Source organism: Cyprinus carpio, chromosome A5 (assembly GCF_018340385.1).
Source record: "Cyprinus carpio isolate SPL01 chromosome A5, ASM1834038v1, whole genome shotgun sequence".
In the NCBI taxonomy this organism is placed as follows: Eukaryota; Metazoa; Chordata; class Actinopteri; order Cypriniformes; family Cyprinidae; genus Cyprinus; species Cyprinus carpio.
The window spans coordinates 10283932-10303901 of NC_056576.1; the positions used below are offsets into that span (position 1 = coordinate 10283932).

General features: G+C 38.7%; 3 protein-coding genes across 4 annotated transcripts in view; 2 read left to right on the forward strand and 1 right to left on the reverse strand.

The window, feature by feature from the left end:
- Positions 1-5662, forward strand: part of LOC109057950 (serine/arginine repetitive matrix protein 4-like) — a 90256-nt gene extending 84594 nt beyond the window's left edge. Inside the window, exons 10-13 of one of the 2 annotated variants that reach the window (XM_042753472.1) lie at positions 2321-2491; positions 2608-2712; positions 2839-2967; positions 3654-5662. In XM_042753472.1, coding sequence (XP_042609406.1) covers positions 2321-2491; positions 2608-2712; positions 2839-2967; positions 3654-3927 — 679 coding nt within the window. In that variant the 3' untranslated portion in view covers positions 3928-5662. The remainder of the gene's footprint in view (positions 1-2320; positions 2492-2607; positions 2713-2838; positions 2968-3653) is intronic. The other variant, XM_042753478.1, reaches the window with a different exon arrangement.
- Positions 5663-6502: 840 nt separating this feature from the next.
- Positions 6503-14168, forward strand: hspb8 (heat shock protein b8). The gene is made up of 3 exons (XM_042753496.1): positions 6503-7183; positions 9079-9142; positions 12854-14168. Exons 1-3 carry the CDS (start codon positions 6793-6795, stop codon positions 13026-13028), a joined length of 630 nt encoding a protein of 209 aa, XP_042609430.1. The 5' UTR covers positions 6503-6792; the 3' UTR covers positions 13029-14168.
- A 560-nt stretch (positions 14169-14728) lies between these two features.
- Positions 14729-18347, reverse strand: si:dkey-1k23.3 (heat shock protein 67B1). Its single transcript, XM_019075174.2, has 4 exons — positions 16999-18347; positions 16590-16653; positions 16223-16343; positions 14729-15382 (listed from the first exon to the last, which is right to left on the reverse strand). Exons 1-4 carry the CDS (start codon positions 17381-17383, stop codon positions 14840-14842), a joined length of 1113 nt encoding a protein of 370 aa, XP_018930719.1. The 5' UTR covers positions 17384-18347; the 3' UTR covers positions 14729-14839.
- Positions 18348-19970: the final 1623 nt, after the last annotated feature.

The following is a 19970-nucleotide window of genomic DNA, read 5'->3' on the forward strand; positions in this document are numbered from 1 at the left end:
CAGAAGCCAGCAAGACAGGCTGGGTAGCACTGACCAGGTGCCTAGAAACCGTACAAATGGGACCAGTGGAACCACAGCAGTACCCACAGTGGGGCAGCGAGGTGGAACACAGGGACCCAACTCGGGCGGCTTGTGAGCAGGCCTGAGAGGGGTGTGAGTGTGGGTTGCAAGGCTCACCTGGTTCCACAGGTTGCCAAAGGGTGCGTGAGTAGTGCCTTTGTTGACGCTCTCGAACCGCTCGCTGCTGCCAACTGGCAAAGGAGGAGGATCAGTGAGGTCCAGTGCTTGGCCGTCTGTAACTCTCCGTGCCCTCCTGGGACCCAGAGATAGAGAAAATCGCTCTTTCATCGAGATTTCCAGATTCTCCACCTGGCCCTCCTCCAGGGGAGGTAGAGGTGTCTTCACCATTCCCCAAAAAGCAGCTACCTCTCTCTGGGTAGCCCGTCCCGGGGCCTCTTGCTCTTCCGATGGTTGGGGCGGCCTGCCTATGCCCAGCTCTACGGCGCCACTTTCTGAAGGCTGCTGCAGATGTGGCGCAGGAGCAGGGGCGGATGCAGGGGGCCGCCCTCAGCGATGAGCAGGCTGGGGCGCTGCGGCCAGCATATGGGTGGAGGCAGCAGCTGCCTCCCGGGCAGAAGGTCGAACCACCTCAATCTGCTCCCATGCAGCCGAGAACTGCTGGGCCAGGTTCTCGACCACGTTGCCGAAGAGGCCGTTCTGGGAAACAGGGGCATTAAGGAACCAATCTTTGTTGGCGTCCCTCATATCAACCAGACACAGCCTTGGCCTGGTGCACATGCAGTAATGCCATAGCGTGTAAGGTGGAAGCAGCTTTCCCGCAAGCCGTATAGGCACTGCTGGTTAAACCAGACAAATGCCTACAGGCCTGTGAAGAAAGCACCGGTTCTCCCCGACAGGAGGAGGCAGACATAGGACACAATTGCGTCGATACTGCCCGCTCCACTGGGGGGATTGCCGAATACCCCTTCGCTGCACTGCCGTCGAGGGTGGTGAGGGAGGAGGAGCCTATCGGCCAGTTTCTGGCAGTGAAAGGTGCCATCCACGACCTGGTGAGCTCATCATGCACTTCTGGGAAGAAAGGCACTGGGGTGGGGCGAGCCACCACGAGAAACCAATCATCCAGTCTCGAAGGCTTGGGACACGGTGAAGGTTTCCACTCGAGCCCTACCCTCTCGGCGGCCCGGGAAAGCATAGCTGTCATTTCCAGATCTGATTCAGGCTTTGCCACCGTCTGGGAGGGCAGCAGTGTGGCCAAATCTTCATCGGACAGCTCTCCTTCTGATGCTGAGATCGACAACTTGTTCGACGGAGGTCCACTGGATACCGCTGGTGCGCTCTTTAAAGAGGGCCCAACTCGTTCCATGGGTCGCTCTGTGGATCGGAGATGCAAGAGGAGTGATGGTCCCCAGAGGGTTGGTTCCCTGCGGGGTTTGCCACCACTGTTATCCTCAAACTGTCCACACTACCTCTGGAAATCGTTCTCGTCTGTCGGCTTCCAGAACAAGCCCCAAATCGAGGCAACGGGACTCCGTCCCCCTGAAGTTTAGCGGAGCCTGGTTCGCAGCTCCGAGATGGTCATCTTCTCGCAGTGGAAACATGACTCGTCCACGAAGGCCACCTCAGCGTGCTTGTTGCCCAGATACGTGAGGCAGCGATCGTGACCATCACCCGGTGCCAGGTAACGACTGCACCGAGAAACGCACGGGTGAAATGGCACCCTTATAAGGACGATCCGTCGTCTTTTTAAAAACGCACCCGCGGAGCTCTTTTAGAGAAATTTGCTCTTTGGGAAATGCTCTTTTAGTGCTGAGGCGCACAGGGGAATTAGCCGCTTGCAACACGACAGGTGGTAGTGCAGCCTGAAGTGCGCAACCCACTCAACTCGGGAACGACCACCACTGAAGAGCTTCTCGCCAACACACGAAGCTTCAGAGAGCATGCTGAACTCGCAGTTCACATCAGACAGAGTTGAGCAGAATGAGACTGTCGCTCGGCTCTGAAGCGAAAAGCTGGTGTGCATTGCACATGCAGCCTTATTATACTCACACTGTGATCAGTGGCAGCTAGATGCAATAATTGTATGCCAATGTGCATTGGCTCATTTAGTTTACACTTGAAGTTGATTGGTCTATCGAAGCGATATCCCAATCCGTCGGTCACCAACGTGACGTCGAGAGTGACCAACTGAAAGGGAATCCTGGAACAGAGTGCAGTCTCTCTCTACAACTATGCAGATCTCCTATTATATTTTGAAGTATCAAAGTAAAGGTCTAAAATAATTTCCTCCATATAATTGCAGTGAAAAAACGAGCAGGTACTCTGATTTGGAGAAGACACAGCCTCTGGCTCTCGTCACTGACAGGAATCGGAGTCAGTCTTCTCATAGATATCAGGATAGAACGAGGTCCAGCAGTAGAAGCAGATACTCAAGGCACTATTCCAGAAGCCGATCCATGTCTTCAGGGAGAAGGTGGGTCATGCAGCTGCTATTTATTATAGAAACCACAACTCTGATTTGAAGCTTTATTTAGTTGCAGACTTGTATTTTTGTTTCTGCCTGTATCATCTCCCTCGGCTCATTTACAGATCATATTCCCGTTCATCCAGTTACTCCCTGGATTCACGGAGAGACAGTCTGTCTAGTGCGAGCAGTTACCGCAGTCTAAATTACTCACGGTGCACACCAGACAGGTGAATTTCAGCTGAAAGAAGATGTGTAATTTTATCTAAAATAATTGTTTGCCAATGACTGCAACATTAATGAAATCTGTTATTAAACACATACATTCTCACATCTCTTTTATGTGTGGATGAAAAGTTCCGAGAGCGGAAAAGGGACTGCAGTTCCTGCAAGAGCAAAAAGCACAGCAGGAGAAGAACTTGTTCCCCAATGAGAAAGAGAAGAAGAGATTCCCCCAGTCACCTCGAAGCCCGTAGAATTACAAGGTCTGTTCTTACAGAACTACTAGTGTTACAACACAAGCTAACAACCTACTGTATGAATCACATGGAAGTGCTCTGCTGATCTTTCTTTGGAGATCAGTTAACCAAGATAGATATTTTTTCTACACCTTTCCGCACTGATTATAGAGACAAATCTGTAGAAACCTGAGGAATGGATTTAAACATGGAAAAATTGTTAAACTAAGCTGAAAGTATTTTATTAGGTTTCTAATTGCTGAATAATAGCTGAATTATATTTTTGATGAAATGAAAGTTCGAAAGAACAGCATTTATTTGAAATCTTATATAATTGTCTTTACTGTCACTTTTGATCAATATAATGCATCCTTGCTGTGCTATATATATATATATATATATATATATATATATATATATATATATATATATATATATATATATATATATATATATATATATATATATTAATTTCTTCTTAACCCCAAACTTTTTTGAACAGGTGTATTGTTATTATTGATCAAATAAATGCATCCATAAGATACTGCTTTCAAAAAAAAAAATTTTTTTTAATCTTAATGATCCCAAACATTTGAATGGTAGTGATTATACATATGGACAAGTAATTTTGCTTATTTTTTTTCAGTTTAAAAAAATTTGTTAAAATGTCATTGTTTGTATTCTCTTTCCACATGCCTTCCTGTCCTGCACAGTGCCAGAAAGAGGCCGATCCCCTACTATCGTCCCAGTCCCTCCGTCAGCAGCCGATCCTCCAGCCTCCTGTCCTGGCGCCTGTTTTCTCTCAGTCGCAGTCGAACTCGCAGTCGTTCACGGAGCCAGAGCCGAAGTCGCAGTCACACTTATTCTTCATACAGGAGCTACAGTCGCAGCTCATCATGGAACTCTATATATAGCAGACGCAGACACAGTCGCATTCGGAGCAGAAGCTATGACTCAATGGTGAGCTATAGCAGAGCCCGTCACTAATTTACGGATGAACCAGATGCCGGAATGCTGAGCTAAAGCACAATCCCAGGACTGCATCTTACTGTAACTGAAAGTGAAATGGAGCAGCACTGAGAACATGCTGTGTTTAGATGTGGAACACCAGCCAGTGACAGGATCATCTGTTCAGTGTCAGATAAGACTGAAGCTTTCCATATTGTTGTGTACTAAACTGTGTGCTTTCATCCATCCTGCTCAAAGGAAAACTTGTCTATCAATCACAAAGCCTGCTGTAGTAGGAAGGACCGGACCGGAGGTTTTAATATGTGTGCTGCAATCAATGAGTTCTGATATACCTTGTTTTGCTCATAGGTGTGAGGATATTGTTAGTCGTTTATCAAAACAGCCATAGTAGATAAAAGGAAGTGCAGGCTCACTCATGAGACATAAAGCCCATGTATGAATCTATTGTATTTTTGTAGTGTTTTCTTTTTTATAGGATATGGCAAAAGTGCTTGAGGTGAAAGATTTATTGCTTCCATAACAGCTTTTACTGAGAGCAGCCGCTTCTGTGTTGCACACACCTTCACTTTTGAAAAATGTGCCATCCAAATCGGCCCCACTGGCAAACGCACACCCCATCAGCCCAAATGCCAGCTTTATTTATCTTCTGTTGAACTGGAAAACAATTCAAATGTCATTGCCCGTGATGGAGATGATGATGGTGGAGGTGGACAATCAAAATGCAGGTGTCCGTACTGTTACCAAATATGTTAAAGTACATATTAATCTTGCAGACCTCAAGTGACAGAATGAAGATATCTTTATCCACTGGATTCAAGGCTGCATCTGAGTGAACACAGAAAAGGTACATTTTCCCTGTCGTATTGTTTCCAAGATTCAAAGCACTGCTATACTTATTAGTATTATTATTATTGTTTTGTCATTTTTTTAAATGCATAACCCTTGAGCTGTGTAAAATTATTTATTCTTTTAGTGCCTAATTTTTTGTATTTTTAACTCTCATTATTTCTTATGGGTCTGCAAATAGTAAGGTACAGATATTTATTATTTAGATCTCTTGAATTATTTAATCGAACACTTCACATATTGTAAATGACGATGATATTTATAAATATATATGAATATTTTATAAAGCATATTTATTGGTTAAGATAAACTATAAACTATTACAGACTGGGTGAAATGAAGATGGCTGTCATAAGAAATCAGTCAGAGTGGCTAGATCAAGGATTTTTTTAAAGGATCAAAGATATATATTTGGAGTGTGATACAGCTTGATGAAACGGCGTGTAAAAATCATCACCTTCATCGCGACAGATGATGGCAGTTTCTTTGTTTCTGTGTCATAAAGTCTATTTGAATGCTTGTTAAACGAAGGCATGGTGATCTCTATGCACTGTATATTATTAGCTGTCTGACTGTTGTGAATTTGACACTTGTACATATAAGTTGTAGAGGAAGGGGGGGAAAACTTGAAGTGTATCAGAAATGTTTTATCTTCTTAAATTCATCTTGTTCTCTCGTCTCAAACCGTAAATGAGTTTAGTAAATGATTATGTAAATCTGTTGTGTAAATATGCAAACGTTTAGTGTGGCAATATAAGGCATGGGCTTTATTTATTGAGATGGAGTATTGGTACTGACTCTTTACAAGGCTGGCTTTCTAATTTACATAATTTGCATTCCTTCTAAACAAACAAACAAAAAATGTTGAAATGTTGCCATGAATCCAACCTATTTTACAAAATCCAAGTCAAAACATGCTACTTCTGTAATTACAAAAAAAATATTGCAATATCCTATAACACAATTAATTATTTTAGTTTTGCACAGAATGAATGGTAAAGATATAAAGCAAGTGTGTCTTTGTTTAAGTGCAAAGTTAAAAATCTCAGTGCAGGGCATCAGGCTGGATGATTATGTCAAGAACATTCCCAATTTTGCCCAATTTTACAATGTATATACAATGTTGTCTATGTGCACAAGAATATCAATGTCTCCCTTGCTAAAGTAAATTAATGCCTAGTTCTCTGTGGTCTGAATATGGTACTTCAAAGAGTTCTAAATAAATTATTAATCTAATTAATTCACCCACTATTTTGCTTATTTAAAATTGCAATCTCTTTGTTCATTGTCTTTGTGTGTGTGTGTGAAATTGTATTTTATTATATTCATATGATTAATTTCTGTCTGAAGAGTGCTGTAAAAATTTCAGTTCATTGGCTGGATATTTTGTTGTCTAACGAAATTACATTTAAAGTGAGTATTTTTGGGTCACTCTACACTTTTCAACAGATAGGAGACATCTTAAAATATAACTGGGTGTTTTTCTTGCTCATCTTTCAAATTTCTCCTTCATGAAGTATGCAAGGACTCATCTGAAGAAGGAAATGCAGATACCGCATGCCTCTGTTGTATTTCGTCACATTTCGTGTTTAGAACATTATTAGTGTTCTTCATATGAGTGTGTGACACCTCTCCGGCCTTGAGGAGTGAGTAGTTTTCTATTATGAAGTGAATGAGTCATCTGGGGGAGGGTGAGATTGGACCAGTCGCTGTCCGGTGGAGCCAGTCACAGCCCGAGGTCTAAACTTGGATAGGGAGGGTCTTCAGTCAGCTGTCGTGTGTCGCCGAGTACTTTCTGGACTTTGTAGACCGGTAACATATAAACCAGTGGAAAGAGCACTTAAATCATCAGTTAACTTCAGCACAGTGGTACAAGTAAACTTAGGTGCGTAATCACGCGCCTGGAGACCTACGGCAAGTTTTTTTTTAAACGGAATTAGTTTTGCGCTGTTTTAATAACTTGTATTCGTACTTCTGACAGGAACGCGACGTTTTAAACAAGAAAAGTTAATTAAAAGTTTTTTTCCAAGTTTCACCATGGCAGAAGGGGATTACTACACTATGGGAAACCGACAGAGGATTCAGCGGGATCCGTTCCGGGAACAGTCGCTCGCATCTCGATTTATGGACGATGACTTTGGACTGCCTCCTTTTCACGACGAATTATCTATGGACTGGCCCGGCTGGGCACGACCTCGAATGAGCACCCGCCTGGACGCGCCGTGGACGGGCTCGCTGCGCACGGGATTCCCGAGGACGAGCATGGGCTCGCCGCAGGGCTTCAGTTCCAGGTACAGCGAGAGCCCGCGCCGATCCAGCGCGCCCCCGACCAACCCAGACGAGCCGTGGAAAGTGTGCGTGAACGTGCACAGCTTCAAACCTGAGGAGCTTAATGTCAAAACTAAAGACGGTTTTGTAGAAGTGTCAGGTGAGAAAACGTGAACTTTGAGAAGGACGAGTAATTATTGGTAACACAATTTACATTACCTTACATTATTCCTTAAATATTGGTTGCATTTTTTTACGTTTTCCTAATATACATAAGTATTAATTTAATTGCAGAGGGCACAACTCTGTATTTTTTCTATACAAATTGGCATTTCAAATTATTTTATCAACAATTAAATTGAAAAATTAAATTAAATTTTTTTTTCATTCTTTTTTTATGTATTATCTCGCACTTGGCTGGGCAGCAGTACTTGAGCTACATATATATATATATATATATATATATATATAAGAAAAATGACACCAGACTTTTAATAATCCCCTTTGGACACCATATGATTGTTCCATACCTCTCTTCTGCTGTCTCTCTGTGGTTTGAGAATGGAAGGCCTTTGGCATGACTTGCACATTACCAGCAAATCTCTTGTAATCAGCCACCTGCTGAGATCCCTTGAGTATCACTCACATAAACACACTGAATTAGACCTCAAATGGAGAGGTCCCACACTGCACTTCCTTTGCTTTTTTTCTCTTTAATGACCAAAGTCCTTTAGTAAAACTTATAAAGCGGAAAGGGCAAAGTACAGTCGCTGTCTGCTCCAGAAATACTTTATATTTGTTGACTGTGACGGCACAGAAACACTGTGCTGGTATGCCAGCTGGGTCACTCAGTCACAGAGGGAGGAGGGTGGGACAGCAAAACTTAACATCACATAACCTCATTCTAAAAGTGTCACACAGAGATATCAAAGTGAACTACCTTACGCTCTGATTTACCAAAGACCTTTTCACAGACCTCAGATTCTGTTTTTTTGATTTTTGGAACTTGAAAATCAGCAAAACATTAAGTTCAACTTTGTCCTGAGAGAAAGCATTGTCAAACAAATGACACAGCCACGTCTCAACATCTTTGTTAAATAGGGAAAAGGCTATTTCACAGTATGTCTGTATGGAAATGTATGGAAACTTGTATATGCCACGGAATTAAAGTTTTAAAAAGGTTTTTTGCGACTTGTTATATCGCAATTGAGTTTATATCCCATAATTCAGACTTTATTCTCAAAATTGCAACTGCAAGTTATAAAACAGCAATTCTGAGTTTTTTTTTAAACAGAATTTGGAGAAAAATTGCCTGAATTGCGTAAATATAAGATATAAACTCGCAATTTATAGAAAGTCAGAATTGTGTGATAAAAAGTACAATTACCATTATTATATTTTTATTCTGTGGCAGAAATAAGCTTCCATATAAATATTGATTTAAATTAATTGATTTAAACTTTTCTCTTTCATTCATATACATTTTAAACTGTTTGCAAGAATTATATCAGCTGCAGATTATGATCCTATTGACAGGAGAATAATCAAACAAATGTGTTTGTGCTCATAGTGTATTGTAGATATGTAGGCCGCAGTAAGACACAGTATGGCATGACTGGCATTTAGTGACAAACAGCTGCAGAGAATAAAGCCAAGAGGCTTTTAAACAGGCCTCCTTGATTTGAAATAGCACAAAATATAGTGTTGCCTTTACAATGACTGTAAAATGTGAAGGCTCTTCAACAAAAAAGCCTTATATGGACAGAAAGTCTGAGACTATAAACCTGTCCGGGTCTAATTTAATGTCAGTGTGGTAAAGGTTACACTTCTGTGCCAAACATTATAGCTTTTCATGAGCAACCAGTGCTTGAACTGACTTCAAGTTACCTGTATATATTGATGTTGTATTTAAAGCGACATCTTTTTCAAAAGCAATTCTCTACACCTCTTATTTAAAAGCTGCAGAATGTCATAAGTGTTGTATGGTCGTATCGATCATCCCGCTAGAAGGCATCGATCTCTGCATTAACAACTGCCTTTATGTCTTTTCACCAGGGAAGCATGAGGAAAAGCAAGACGAGGGTGGAATTGTTACCAAAAACTTCACAAAGAAAATTCAGTAAGTTTAATGATTGTATCAAAAGTTTTTGGGGCTTCTGATTTGGAACCTTCTAGAATGATGAAGCAACTTCCAGAGGAATGTCACTCAGGGTTTTTAAAGCAACACGAAGCATTCCCCCTCCTCCACCCACCCCAACTTCTCAACTTTCTTCTCACTCTTCAGAGTCAAATTGGATGGTTGAGGCAGAGGAAAAGAATCAAAGTTAAGAGATAAAACAGAAAAGAGAAAACTCTTGTTAGACTCAGACAACATATCATGTGGCTCTGATGTCTGCAGTAATTAAGCGACACAGTGATTTGATTTTTTTTTCTGTCACCATGCTGTTTCTCTGACAGAGACTCTGAAAGAGACTCTAAGAAAGAAAAATAAATTAATTATTGAACGAACGCAGCACTATTTTAGTATTTTAACACAAGAAATTCACAAAAGATTACACTATCATTCAAAAGTTTGGGGTCCGGAAAGAATTTATACTTTTATACAGTATGGATGTATTAAATTGATTAAAAGTTACAGTAAAGACCCTTCGTAATGGTTTAAACGATTTCTGTTTAAAATAAATGTTTTTATGTTCATAAAAGAATCCTGAATGCATCACAATTTCCACAAAAATATTAAGCTACATTGAAAATAATGAGAAATGTTTTTTTAACAGCAAATTAGCATATTAAAATGATTTCTCAAGGATCATGTGACATTGAAGACTGGAGTTATGATGCTAAAATTCAGCTTTGCATCACAGGATTAAATTACACTTTAAAATATATTTGAATTATATGTTATAATAATACTTCAGAATATAACTATTTTTCCTTTATTTTAAAATCACATAAATGCAGTCTTGGTGTGCATAAAATACATAACATATAAAAATAACAAACAATCTTACTGACCCCAAACTTTTGTATTATTCATTTATTATTAGTTTAGATAATTTATGTCTTTCTTCCACTTTTAATTAAAATTGCATAGTTGATCTGATGTTGACAGACCATGTTGTTGGTGGGAAATAGAGACTCACAACTGATTCTGAACACAACTGAACAGCTAAGTTAAGAACACAATGTTCTTGTAGAAGATGTAGGTCACGCATAAATATTGGGTAAAATTGTCTATTCTCAATTCAACTGAGCTTTTTTTATTGATAGCTTTCAGTATTGTCATTTGCCCTTCAGTAGCAGAGCTGCACAGCACAGGAAGGCTGTAGCATTGCTGTGCTAATTGAATAGCGTCAGACCTCTGAAGTCAGCTACATGATAAGGTTTATATAAACTCCACAGAAGCTTGGCAACAAGTGTGGAAACTTCCAGCCTTATTTGACCATGATGACTTGCAAAGCTCAGAGACTCTCTCTCTCTCTCTCTCTCTCTCTCTCTCTCTCTCTCTCTCTCTCTCTCTCTCTCTCTCTCTCTCTATCTCTGTCAGAGTCTCTCTGTCTGTCTCTGTTGTGTCCTCTCACTTTTACAGAGATTAAAACACAACAACAAAACAGTAAAGTAGCTCTGTCCTAAACCCTAGTGAGCTCTAACTAGGCACCATTTTAAAAAACCATAGGTGTCAAATGCTGATCCAAACAGCATTAGACTGAAATTAAGTAGCATTAAATGTAGTTTTGTATGATGTACTGTTTGAAAATTTAGGGTCAGTTAGTTTTTTTTTTTTTTTTTTTTTTTTTTTTAAAGAAATTAATACTATTATTCAGTAAGGATGCATTAAATTGATCAAAAGTTTCAGTAAAAGACATCATTTTACAAAAGATTTCTGTTTTAAATAAATGCTGTTCTGTCTATTTATCAGATAATTCTGAGGAGGAAAAATGTATTATGGTTTAGGCAGCTGTTTTGCGTTCAACAACAACAAAAAAATAAAAAATATAAGCACCAAATCCTCACATTAAAATGATTTCTGATGGATCATGTGACATTGAAGGCTGTAATTACTGCTGAAAAATTAACTTTACCATCAGTGCAATAAATGACATTTAAAAATGTATAAAAATTTTATTTTATTATAATTATTTATTTAAAATGTTTTTCTTTACTAAGTTATTTTAAATTGAAATAATATTTCACAATATTACTGTATTTTTTTTATCAAATCAGTTCAGCCTTGGTGCTCATAAAATACTTTTCACAAACATTTTAAAAAAATCATACAGATTCCAAACTTTCATATATATTCAGTGGCCATGTTTTGTTGTTGTTGTTTTTTTTTTTTTTTATTCGTAACCGGGGGGTCTTGCAAGTCTCAAACCTTTTGACAATGATAATATATTATAAACATTTTTAATATTCAATTGCTGAAAAGAAAAAAAAATTCAATCTAATTAGAAAGTATCAGGTTTTTGTGTGTTCTGTATATTTTTGTGATTATTAGAGTAGGGCATTTCATCATTAGTTTAAAAACTTGTCAACTCTATAATAATTGTGTTGTATTATAAGTCAAACTCTATAAATAACTGTGAAAGTGACTCACTCAAGGGGTTCTTTTTGTAATGTGTGGAGTTTCAAGGAAGGTTAGGATGTTCCTTTTTTGCAGTGCATTTATTAATAAATTGCTGACAGTGGAAATTATTTATTTCATATACTGTGTTAAGTACAATTATTTTATCTAGCATTTTCCAACCGCTGCATTTGCCTCTCAAATCTCTAAAGCAGCCCTAAAAGTTCCCTCACCTCTAGGCTTTTGCAACAGGAAGTGGCTTTGTATGATATCACCATCCATTCATGTTCAAAACAAGTTCCACCCTTTCTCTGTAGAGCAGATATGAATTTATGGTAATCCAGCCTTAAAGGCATCACAATTCAAACAGACAGTAAGAACTCCTCTCATTAAAACGGCTGCAGTCAGCCTGCCTGCTGGATGATTAGACTAGTGTGTAGATGGAAATTTCTGGTGATAAACTTTGCATCAGGAGGCGATTTGTAATAATTGGCAACAGACTCTATTTCTGAGCCCAGCACCTGGAGCAGGACTCGCTCACTTTCTCTCTCTTTCTCTCATTGCTAGTGATGGCAGGCAGAACATTTAAATGAAAACCACGAAATGCACTGAGAATTATCTTCTAGCCACAAGCTGCCACACAGAAAATGAAGTTTGTTGAAAATGAAACCAAAATGAGAATATACTGAGTACACAAGGGTATAGTTTGAGCAACTTTCACAATTCTGGGTTAATATCAACTTTAGACTTGAGTTAGAACTCAGTTAGTCTGGGTTATGTTCAGGCAATACTGTGTAGTTGTTAATATTAAATTGACCTTTGTCAACTTCTTATTGTAATATTTGAGTCGAAGCTTTGTGTCAGAGCAAATGCAAGGTACATTCCCAAAGCACTTTTTAAGTTGAAAAGTACGGTATTTATTTAAATATTATAGCTATCAGATATGTACAACCACATTTTACAAAGGACTAAATCAGAATCTGGTTCCATCTGTGTCAAAGAGGTATATCTTTATTGGCATTGATGGTTCCATGAAGAAACTTTAACATCCGTGGAACCTTTTCATTGCACAAAGGTACTTTATAGTGTGAAAAGTTTATTTAGATTATTAAAATGTTCTTCACCCTAAGTAAAATAGTTATTTTAAGAACTGTTTACTGAAAGGTTCTTTGTGGAACCCAAAATGGTTATTTTATGGCATTGCTGTAAAAAACGTTCTACTTATGGAAAAACGGACATCATTCTAAACTCTCTCATCTTTCACAGAATCCCATCCGATGTGGAACCTCTCACTGTGTTCGCCTCTCTGTCTCCGGAAGGGGTTCTCATCATTGAAGCTCGGCAGACCCCTCCGTACTACCTTTACAGCAACGAAATGCCAGCAGAACACATGGAAGAACCCGAGGCCAGACCTCAGGAGCCCAGCATGGCTTCAGCCTAAACCAGGGATTGAATAAAGGCTTACACACCCATGGTATTTATTCCAAGCCAGTGCCAAAATCTAGTTTAATCGGTTTCATAAATTTACTTAAACCAAATGTCATTAATCTGCTAGTGAGTAGTCCATAAATCAAATGTCACTCTACATGGTACAAGGTTGGATCAAATGCCAGTAGTTTTCAATTACTATGTCAATGAAGAAAAATGAATGTGATAAAGCTACCAGTCAAGTGACAAGCGAAAGGTACAAAATGGGATGAGACCATGATGAATTTCTGTAGAAATTAGTCTATGGTCATAAACGTACTCTACACAAGTACCTTGATGCGAAAGCATGGGCAAACATTGTAATGGCAAGACTCAAACCTCAAGGGGGCGATAGAGCTCCCTTCAAATAAATTGTTCTTCAAAGTGTTCTTCAAACATTTTTTTAAATATCTTCTTGTGTTCTGTAGAAGAAAGTCATACAGATTTGGGACAGCATAACAGTAAGTAAAGAATGACTGAATTTTAATTTCAACTATACATTTAACTAACTTTCTAGCTTAAGTTAAGATTCTTCTTAAACTGTTGCTCCATCATGTTCGGATCAAATAGAGGACAACACTGGTAATGCAATACATGCTTGTTGCAATATAAATTACTTTCAGACCCATTAAGATGTGAAACCAAGCTTGCGGAGCTAAAGTTTATGTTCACATACTTGTGTAGAGTCCGTTTTGGACTTTCTGTCCCTCATATAGACCTAAACTTGTTTTCATCCTGAATTCAGATGGAAGCGCTGTTTAAATCATCTGAATATTTGTTACAGTGGACTATGTCTTCTCTGAGAACTGGGCCTGAATGATGGAGCTCTTTCTCAAAGGCTGTTTATTGTCTCCTCTTCTTTTTCTTTTCTTATTTGTGTGTTTTCTTTTTTCTTTTTGTGTAGGGATGTAAGCTATGCATTTTTATAATAAATGGAATTTACGAAAGCAAGCCTTTTATTTATTACTCCTCTCTGCAAATCTCTAAAGTTAATAAATGAACTGTATTGCCGATATAGCTTATGTTATTTCTCCTGCAATTTATACCCGTTTGCTTATCTCACCTATATAACCTCCTGATGCTGTCGAGTAATAAATCAAGTATCATGCTCTCATTTGTCTCACAATCCTCTGTCCTCTATCACATCTGGGTGTTCGCTTGGCAGATTGGCTGTGTGCTTATGGGAGCGACTCCATGGGAGCTGTCTCTGCATGGTGGCGGTAATTGGGTGACAGATTAGTGTGGAGATTATTCCAAACGCTTTGGCTCGATTTCAATCTCCTCGACGTGAAAATATTGAAGAAAATGGTTCTCCATTGCTGATTAACTGATGCGTTTGCCCATTGGATTTTTCTCGTCAAATCGATTTGCGTTCTCAAGTTGTCTAATTTTGAGGGTTTGAGGTTAATGAACCACGAATATAACCATGCTCAAGAGGCGCTGGCATCATAACCATCAAATTTATGAGAATTACACAACATTTACTAGAACTCAAGGGATGCAATGTATTAACTGCATAAAAGATTCATATAAAATTCTCTGCAAGCATAACAAGAAGTCAACTAGGTGCCACATTGACAGATCTCTGTCTGTCACCTTAAACTGGAACATTTCTCAGCTTTCCCTGATTAATCGCTCTTGTTATTGTAAAGCACAACAAGAAGCTTCACACAGTCTTGCTCAGGTCTTTATTAGTGCTAAGAAGATGCATGTTACAGTAAATTCTAAAATATTTATGGGTTTTAAGAGGCTAAGGAAAGAGCTGGGATGTTGTTATCTTGTAGCTTACATTTTGCCTTCATCCATTTCCTTTTGAAGCACCTGCTGAGGCTTGAAGACCTCCTGGGTTTGCCCAAAGGTTGATTGCTCATCTTCTGTAACAGCAGGTTCTGTATATCCTTCTTCACCTTCCATTTCTTGAGGCTGCGTGACCTCTGCCTGCTCTCCTTGCTCGGAGGTGATGGTGTCTGGAGTCTCTGGAGCCTGAGGCTTGTCTGCAGACTCATGGACTTGCTCTCCCTCTCGCTCGGTGCCCTCAACCGCCTCTTGAAAAGCACCTTCTTTGTCTTCCTCTCCGGGTTCACCGACCTGCTCTCTTTCAGACTCAGTGGTACCTGGTGTAGCTTCTGAGATGGACTGGGGTTGTGGTTCTCTAGATGGATCTACATCAGATACAGTCTGCTGGTCTTGTTCGGTGATCTGTCCACTCTCAGGAAGCTCAGTTGAGACTGAGGGTTCAGGCGTTTCTCCTTCAAATGATTCCGGTTTAGCTTCTGCTTCAACTTGAGGCTCATCAGCATCTTGTTTCCCTCCAGCGGTTTCCTCCACCTGTGGCAAACGCGAAACAGTCTTTAAATGAAGTCAAGAGCTTAAATGCCACATCAAGACCCTAAAATGCCAGGGTCACTGTACACAAAAATGATAAATTTTCTGGGTTGTGATGAAAGGCCATATGTCCCCTGCGGGAAAATAAGCTTGCATTTGATCTCTTTGTTGGTTATTAGAACAATTATGAGCCTGGTAATTGGAATTGCTGAGTGATTCATTTATAAACTGACTTCAAATTCGGCATTTGACATTTACAAAATTGTAGAATTGTATACCTCTAATTACGCATGAAATCCGTATTGCTTTAATGTACTTTTTTTTTTTTTTTTGCAGCCTATTATGACGGCATAGGCTTAACAAATTGCCATAAGTGAAAAAAGACATGCAACAAATAAACAATATCTACATTCTAAAGTGATGCAAATTAATTTGAATGGCCACATCTCATGCAATAATATAATACAACAAAATAATTGAAATAATAGGTTTTGAGAAATCCTTTTATTCTTGCATGTCTGTATTACAACCTAGTTTCTCCTGCAAACTTAAATTGCTGTCAGCTTTTTGCCAAAAGACTGGCTAAAATTACAGCTCCTGAGAGACAGTTACTCTGCCAGCAATGTCTAGTTCTTACACAAAACCAATTACGTACCGGAGGATGGATGGGTAGTGTTTACCCTTGGATTTACCTAGAAAAGTTTTCAATAATGAAAGCACCACTTAAATATAATGGTGACATTTTATAAACAAGTGCAATGCATGCCACCCAGAACACTCAGTGCCTAATTTTGAGCTTCATTAAGTGAATATGTTCAGACTGTATGATTGACTAATCAGTACCTGGATGGGGATATTGACATCAGCAGGGAGGGGAATGCTGGGTAATGGTGTCTCCACTGTAAGGATCCCATCTACGGACAGACGCGACTGGAGATTTTCAGCATCAACACCACCTGGAAGTCTTAGAAAATGGTGAGAAAACAATCCACATTTGAATGATTTCTGAAGACTGGAGTAATGATGCTGAAAATGTATCACATCAAATCTTTCCCATCACAGGCATAAATTGCATTTTAAAGTTATTGTGATAATATTTCACAACATTACTGTTTTTACTGTATTTTTGATTAAATAAATACAGCCTTGATGATCATCATCAAAAAATCTCACCCACTCCAAACTTTTGAATGAACGTGTTGACACTTACGTGTATTTTCTTGTGAAACATCTAGCAATGTAGCCGTGCTCATCTTGTCTTTCCTCATGCTTTCCTATGGATCAAAGATGTTAATACAAAATCGAGAAGAATAACTTTAGCTCATAGAAGAGCATTTTATATATTTTGTCAAACCTTGGCTCGTAGAAGAACATTTTATATATTTTGTAAATTTTTTAGTAAATTATTCTAAATGGAATTTCCAAAAAATAAATAAATAATGTGGCATTTGGTAGCTGATATTAAATTCTTGCATTGTTGCATTTGGTAGCTGACATTAAAATCTTACATTGCTCTTCTAAAACTATTGTAAACAGCATTTTGCCAAGTCTTTTATATGTGTGTGCATGTCTGTCCTCTTTAATGCATGCTATATAATAGTACTATTTATCATCCATACCTGCAATTACCAAAAATCCATCCTGTATTTTAACGGTGATCTCAGAGGGAGCGAAGTGATTGACATCCAAGCTAATTTTCCACTTGCACATCTCACCAGCTTCTTCCGACACCCCTCCACTCATCTCCCTCTGCAGCTTAGACATGGGCTGTCCTGGGGCCTGAGTGAAGGGAGCGAACACGGGTGTCCGCAAGTACCCGGGCCAAGATGATGTCCCCAGCCTTCTAAAGATGCCTTCCATCCAGCTGAGGTCTTGAGGGTCCAATAACGGAGGCAGGCCGTAATGTTGGTTAAAGATTACGCTAGGCCATCTGTAGCTCAGGGGATTCCAAGATACATCATGACAATATTGAGGCCTGGATGGTGACTTGATAGCATCCGCCATAGTGAGAAAATCGAAAAGTGTAAGGAAAAAAAATGCCTTGGAAGATCCAGCCACAGTATGACTAAAGAAGCACTAACTATACAAAAATGAGACCACTGCGCAATGAAGGCAAACCCAAATGTGACCGGCAGACATCGCAGACACTGTTTATATAGCGTCCTTGTGTTTTAGCACTTACTAAGCACTAACCATGATGCGACCAGAAGAGAATGTAGGAATGAAGTGATGGCTAGGTATTTCAATCTGCTGCTGGACGGGTGGAGGGGCTCTATGGGAGATGCTAATTAAGGATATTTATAGATCTAAAATGGAAGCAACAAATAGCTGTTTGATGAGAACGGACAAGTAACGTCCTGCTTAGCCTTTGACAGGCAAACAGCTTTTTATTGAACTAATCGTTAATGGTATTGTAGAAACTATTAAAGTGTTGAGGTGTCTACATAGAGGTTGTGAAGGTGTCTAAGTGCTTGTTAACTTTATTTCCAGGAATCTGAATGAAAGAGTGCACAGGGGATTTTCTTTAATGTGCCCAGTGCAGCCACCTCACCCTTATTAATCTCAGTGCCGCCGACTATAGAGGCGTACAGCTGACTGCACAATTATATTTGCTCAACACTTTATTGTTGTGTTCAGGTTCTATTTAATATACTGAACATTGGGAGTCTGTGCCTGGTGTGCAATATGATTAAAAAATATATAAAAGAATATTATTTCACTCAGTGTAATTATAAAGATGCTTGTTATTCCAAACTTATACAGTATGGGCAGAGCAATATCTGTGATGCACAACTGTGCTAATAATCCATCCAGCATGGGTTCAAATACTGCAGACAGGACAGGTTCAGACCGGTTTTTAAATTGTCTTGTTACCACTGGAGACCAAACGGCCAACATTAGGCTGAGTTGCACTGTAAGACTTTATGGTGAAGACTGATGCTGCTTTTAAATAAATGAATATATCTGAACTGCCTTTCAAAAGTTTGGGGTCGGTAAGATTTTATTAATGTTTGTGAAAGAAGTCTCTTATGCTCACCAAAGCTGCATTTACGGTATTTGATTAAATGCAATAAAAACATTGTGTGATATTGTGAAATATTATTACAATTTAAAATAACTATATATTGAATGTAATTTATTCCTGTGATGGCAAAGCTGAATTTTCAGCATCATTACTTCAGTCTTCAGTGTCACATGATCCTTCAGAGATCAATCTAATATGCTGATTTATCGATCAAGAAATATTTCTCACTATTTTTAATGTTGAAAACAGTTGTGCTGTTTAATATTTTTTTGGAAACTGTGATACACTTTATCTTTTAATGAATAGAAAGTTTAAAAGAAGGCTATTTATGTGAAATATATTTTTTTCCCATGCCAAACTTTTCAAATACAAACTAACCCTAGTCTTTTGAATGGTAGTGTACAGTATATAAACCATTATAATTATAATGGACTTATTATTGTTCTTCTCTCAACCCAAAACAGTGAAAATGGCAGTTCAGAGCGATGTTTCTTCAGATTCTGGACCTTGCAAGATTGACAAACCATATAAATGTGAGATGTTTTGGGACAGATTTCCCCACAGACAGGAACCACTGAGCCATAGAGTCTACAGTTCACTCCGATGGAGTTGTGCTGAGGATGTGTTGGAGCCACTTCACCTGAAAGCAAAGAAACTCAACATGAATTATCTGGGACAAGCAGACAAGGTAGTACTATATGCAAGACATCACAAGCATATTAATAAGATCAGTTTAATGAAGCTTAAATTTAATGAGCTGAACAAAGAATAGTAAATTGTGTAACGTGACTATATATATATATATATATATATATATATATATGTGTGTGTGTGTGTGTGTGTGTGTGTGTGTGTGTGTGTGTGGTGTGTGTGTGTGTAGTGTGTGTTTGTGTATATATATATATATATATATATATATATATATATATATAATCTTTATAACTGAATGGCAGACTAGAAAATGCATATAAATATCAGTTGTCACTCTATATCTGCCAACAATGTCTTGTCTTAGTAAGATTATATTTAAATTAGGTTATAAATAACATGGATAGTCAAGTATTGGTTCCTTCAGTCCAGTATGTGTTCATCTTAAAAAATTACTAACAATAGATAAATTGTTCTTTATTGTATAAAAAAATCTTTATTCTTTAGTTAAAAAGGCACATGAACTGTAACCTGAAACTGGATGTTTTATAATTATACTAAAAAGCCATTACTTGCTAATAAAGTATAAACTATTGACCAAACGTCAGAAGGCATGTGGTAGATTTTGTACATCAGGCTTTTCAGCAAAGTTTTGACCATGTTGATAGTTTAGAGGCCTTAGAAACTTAGATACAATAGGCTTTTTAGATTTAAACATCAAATTGGTTGTAATTGTGCATATCATGTAGTATTTCTGTGGACAAAATTATCTCTTGAAAACTCGATTATTTGGGTAATTTAAGTTTTTCTCCCATGGCACACTGTCCAAGCTCTCCTCACCTCCGCGGGCCCTACACATCTGTCTTGATCCTTGAACTTAAGTACTCCAATTACTCTTAATGGACAAGGATACAGAGC

Coding starts and splice junctions, on each gene's coding strand:
- si:dkey-1k23.3 (XM_019075174.2), bottom strand. CDS start 17,383: ATGGCGGATGCTATCAAGTCACCATCCAGGCCTCAATATTGTCATGAT. Junction 16,654..16,998: donor TGGATTTTTGGTAATTGCAG/GTATGGATGATA, acceptor TTTGATCCATAG/GAAAGCATGAGGAAAGACAA. Junction 16,344..16,589: donor TGTTTCACAAGAAAATACAC/GTAAGTGTCAAC, acceptor CCATTTTCTAAG/ACTTCCAGGTGGTGTTGATG.
- hspb8 (XM_042753496.1), top strand. CDS start 6,793: ATGGCAGAAGGGGATTACTACACTATGGGAAACCGACAGAGGATTCAG. Junction 7,184..9,078: donor CGGTTTTGTAGAAGTGTCAG/GTGAGAAAACGT, acceptor TCTTTTCACCAG/GGAAGCATGAGGAAAAGCAA. Junction 9,143..12,853: donor AACTTCACAAAGAAAATTCA/GTAAGTTTAATG, acceptor CATCTTTCACAG/AATCCCATCCGATGTGGAAC.